This window comes from Brassica oleracea, chromosome C8, assembly GCF_000695525.1.
Source record: "Brassica oleracea var. oleracea cultivar TO1000 chromosome C8, BOL, whole genome shotgun sequence".
Lineage (NCBI taxonomy): Eukaryota > Viridiplantae > Streptophyta > Magnoliopsida > Brassicales > Brassicaceae > Brassica > Brassica oleracea.
The window spans coordinates 35,866,797-35,871,956 of NC_027755.1; the positions used below are offsets into that span (position 1 = coordinate 35,866,797).

General features: G+C 27.8%; 1 protein-coding gene across 1 annotated transcript; it reads right to left on the reverse strand.

Moving 5' to 3' along the window:
* Positions 1-2,483: 2,483 nt before the first annotated feature.
* On the reverse strand, positions 2,484-3,226 carry LOC106310644 (auxin-induced protein 15A). The gene has a single exon (XM_013747868.1). It carries the CDS (start codon positions 3,086-3,088, stop codon positions 2,774-2,776), a length of 315 nt encoding a protein of 104 aa, XP_013603322.1. The 5' UTR covers positions 3,089-3,226; the 3' UTR covers positions 2,484-2,773.
* Between the last annotated feature and the right edge of the window lie 1,934 nt (positions 3,227-5,160).

Consider the following 5,160-nt stretch of genomic DNA (forward strand, 5'->3'; position numbering starts at 1 on the left):
AGAATGGCTATGTTTTTAAAAATTATATGGTATTATTTGCTCATAACTCATTTGTCATTTGCTAAATTGTTAGAAAGAAAATTTTAGCATAATATAACTCATTTTGTCATTTGCTAAATTTATGGTTTTTATTTATATTTTTTATTATTTAATTATAATATTTTCATTTTATATTTGAAAGATAAATGAATTTTCTTTCGAACAATAATTTTGTAAATATATATTTTTTAAAAATAATAAATTTAAATTGTTATTATCATTGAATATAATTATTTTTGACATAATTTGAGTTTTCGTTTACATCAAAACTTATCATATTTTAGGATAATTTTAATTTAAAATGTAATTTTCATATTTTTCAAACAAATTCTAAAAATATTTTTTAAATATTTTGTTATAATTTTAAAAAAATATTGAGTTGCATTTGAAATAAAAAGGTAAAGATATTAAAAATATCTCTATTATTAAAAGAGAAGTACCCATTAAAAAATGTCCCTAAGTTTTCTAACTTATTTACAATTCCATGCCACTGAGAATTAAATTAAACTACATATTTTAATGCTTGTATTTTCCAGTTAAATTAATGTGTTTTCCTTAATCAAATTTAAACTTAATGTCATTAAATAAACCTACCTATTTTAATACTTGTCTTTTCCAGTCAAATTTAAATTTAATGTCATTAAATGAACCTAAAAATACATCATATTTAACGTAGCTTATTACGTACGAGTACGGCCCTATAATGAACTTGAATTTTTTTTTGAACATTGAAAAAGATAGAGATTTTTTTTAATCTTTTACCGACACAAACTTAAAGCAAAATGAAGAGTTAAATGTAATTTTTTTTGTTACGCTTTCCGGAAAAAAAAAGTTACAACATTAATATAACCTTTTAACATATTAATGTTATGGACATTTCATAATTATCTTGACGAAAAACAAATACTATAAATAATTTATTATTAATAAAATTATGAAATTATTTACAATTTGATGACTAATTCATCGTTCTTTTTTATATGTTAAATTTTTCATAGAAGTTTAAAAATCATTTTATTTTCTTTAAACATGTATAACTAATTTATAATCTTTTATGCCATACTAAGTCATAATATAATATTTCTTCATATTTTACATTAATAACCATTGTTTTTATATATCGTCTATCATTCTCTAATTACGTCTATTTGTTTAATTTTTTATATGATATCAAATATTCATCGTAAATAAATGGTTTAAAATGCCAAAACAATTATTTACTTGGTGAATATAATACATCAAATATTACAAATACATTATTTAGTTAAATAAATAACCAAAAACCGAAAATTCAAATCAGCGCTGGCGCGCGAATCAGGGTCTAGTATATATTAAAATATATATATAGGTATAAAACACCAAGTAAACACTAGAGACAATATGCTTTCTCACTAGAGACAATAATGTTAAAAATCGAGTTTGTCATTAATTGAATGGTCCCATATGTTATCACCTATTAGTCTCTGTTTAAGTTTGTAATAGATATAAACTCGCGGGTTTCTGTTTTCATTTATTTTAATATAAAAATTTTGTTTTCAATTCTAAATTGGTATATACTGTAGTATATATGTGTCTATCAATTTTTAAAACATAATAAATTTACGGTATATTTTTTCATTGAATATATTGTTTCAAACTTTCACATGTATTTGTATCTTCTTCTATATATATATTTTCGGATTCTTATTTCATTATTAAAATCGTAACTATATATATAAAGATTAGTAAAATATTATTTTATTGTCATATTCAAAGGTATTGTAACATTTCACAAATTTCGAAAGTTTTTAAAAAAATTAAACTTTTCGCTTCATAGATTTATATTATCGAGTAAATAATTAAACATTTAGTTTTTGTTTAATTTTTAAAATAAACTATATAGTTTAAAATTTGTTTTCATTGGTTTAAGGTAGTAAAAATTCATTGTTAGATAATATGATTTTTTTTATTTAAAAAAAAATCTTTATAATTTTAAAAGTTAACATCGACAAATATTTAAATATTTAACATATGGAGGTATAATATTACACCATTAAATTATATATATTTAATTTATACTATCTATAAATCTAAAGGATCATGTATTGTTTAAATCCAACTAGTGATAGCCCAATAAAAATTTCTGGTATATCCAAAATTTAAATGATAAAATTATAAATTAAATGTAACATGACTTTATAGAAATATGTCTTTTGGGTCTATTTTCTTAAAAATTACGCATGAATCAAGATTGTGACTTATGTTTTAATATATAAGATTTATGTATATATTTCTGAAAAGTAAAGTTTATCTAACAAAAATGTGATACAATAACTTTCTCTATAATTGAACGGAGAAAACGATTTAAAAAAGAGAGAATATATACAATACAGATTTAATCATTTGATCAAACATTTTCTTCGAGGTAGAAAGAGAATTGATCGATAATTTTATTACATTGAACAGATTATAAACCATAAAATAATATGGATTAGTTCTTATTAGGCAAGCCATCACTTAAATTATTATAGCTTGCAAAAAAAAACTAATTAAAACCTATTGAACGATAAGACAAACTTTAGGGGCTAGACTTTAAGAATTAACAAACTAAAACCCAGGTTTTACATAAAATCCACGTAAAAAGGGTCATTCTAGTTTGGAAAAAAACCCTTTGAATACATTATTCATCCAAAGCCCAAAGGTAGCGAAAAACATTAATATATATATATATATATATAGCGGCACGCTCTTTTTCTCATCTGATCATGGATGTTAGAGAGCGGAACACAACTTCCTCACAAGGAATAGTGAGTCCCATGTCGTGCTTGAATCCGAACTCTTCCTCTGCCTGTTGAAGCAAGCTCTTGAACTTAGGATGAGTCAAGAAGGATATGGGTACAATGTAACGGCTCCGCTTTTCCCCTACGTAGACCACGAAATGACCCTTTGGTACGTCTACAGGCAGACCATCCTCGTCGTAGCATTGATTCTTGGCCAAGCTCGAACATCTCTTGAGGATTTGCTTCAGCATTGCGGTTTGTGTTAGCTTTGGAGATCTCTTTGCCACCATTGTTAGTTATAACTTATAAGTTCTTGAGGAAGAAAGACGCTGGGGTTTAAATGACGGAGAGATGGTGAAAGAGTTATTTATGGCTGAGAATGAGGATGGGGATGTGGTTTCTTAATTACACCAATTGTCAAATTATTTATTATTCAAAAATATTAGATATATGGTCAATTTGGATGGATTCGTCTAGTATTAGTAGTAGTGTTCGATAGAAACAATTTAGGGTAATGTCGTAAACTCAACCACTCCTGAATTCATTTTTATGAATGGATGCAAACATGTTTTAGACCATGTATGTGTGTTTTGTGGTAAGTTATATGTCGTGGATTTACTGAAAAACTCTAATTTTGTCGTAAAATATTCAAAGTAAAATATTTTAAAAATGAAATTCAAATATTAGATATATTATTTTCGAGATGGTGTAAAAAATACCGTCAGACGTGAATTTTATCGGACTGATTAATGTGGTGCAGTCAGACATGAATTATCATAAGGAATATAATTATTGGCTATAGATTTATGTGTAATATTTTTCATAGATTATAATATCATATTTCATCACGCATTTAAGAAAAAATTGTTGATTATTCAAATAATAGATATATTGTCGAACAACCAAAAAAAATATTTGAAAAATAAAATTTAATAGTGTAAATTAATCCATTTAATGTGTTTTTAGTTGACAAAGAAACCCCCTTTTAATGTGAATTAAATTTCAACAAACTTTTACATCTTTTTGTTAAGTTGCTTGCACCTCTTTTGTTACGTGCATAGATGAATGTCCAGAGCATGCAATTACATGAGCTAGATGGTAAAGCTAGTTTTTGTGCTCCAATGCAAACAAACTCTAAAACAATCTTCAATGTATTTGTTAATTTTAGCTCTAAAATTAAAAAAAAAAACTATATAATAAAGTTGAAATTTACTCCAATGTATTATATGTGGAAATCCCTTTACTCCAGTCGTTTGACTAAGGGTTCATTAATTCTTTTACACCAGGAGGTCTGAGTTTCGAATCCCAGAAAAAGCGAATTATGCAGATTTATGGAAAAAGCATACATGAGATCTTCGATATGACGCAAAAGAGTACCGTCAGACATGGATCTCATAGGACGGCTCACGATGATGCAGTCCAGGCGTGAATCCTCATAAGACAGGTAGAATTGTTGGCTGTAAAATCGTCTTGTAATATTTCTCATAGTTTGTAAGAGCATAATTAACCATCGACAAAAAAAAAAAACTACCAATATCTAAATATATAGTAGAATATAAGAAATGTTATTTTTTACTTTATAAGTGGAAGAAAAATAGTAATCTCTATTTTAGTATATCAGACGGGAAAAATGAAAGTGTGATAGACTAGTTTCAAATGAAAGTGGGATAGAGTAGTTTCGCCTCTGTTCTATTCTAGTCTAAGAAACATACTGTGACACAATCAAAAACTAAACACGAAGATCCTCTTTAAATCTTGTCCAAGTCTGTGACCATCATAGGCCTGGGCATCCGGGTCTTCGGGTCGGATTCGGGTCGGGTTCGGGTCGGATATTATCGGGTCCAGATCCTTCGGGTCCTAACAATTTAGAACCATATAGGTACCTATAACTTTTCGGGTCGGTTTCGGGTCGGATCTTGTCGAATTCGGGTTGGTTCGGGTCTATAATTTCAATACCCATAAAATACCCAAAATTTTTGGGTATGTTTCGGATCCGGGTCGGTTCGGATATTTAGGACCCGAAATAGATCCGAAATACCCGAACTGGACCCAAAAACTCTAAAAATACCCGAAGAACCGCAAAAATACCCAAAAATTTATCCAAAATCAGACCCGAAAACCCAAAATATACCCGAATTTTACCTGAATACCTAAATTATATTTTCTAAAAATCTAAAATTTCACCAAAAACCTACAATTATACCCGAATATACCTAGTATATACAATTATTTGCGGGTACTTCGTGATGTGCCGTGGGCTAGCGCACCGGGCAAAACAGGCATGCATGGCTTGATCATGGAAAGCAGTAAAGATATATGTTCATTGTTTGACTCATATCTTCCAAACCACGAGGCTTCTACG

Bases quoted from the DNA above. Each gene is read 5' to 3' on its own strand.
- LOC106310644 (XM_013747868.1), bottom strand. From the start codon at position 3,088: ATGGTGGCAAAGAGATCTCCAAAGCTAACACAAACCGCAATGCTGAAG.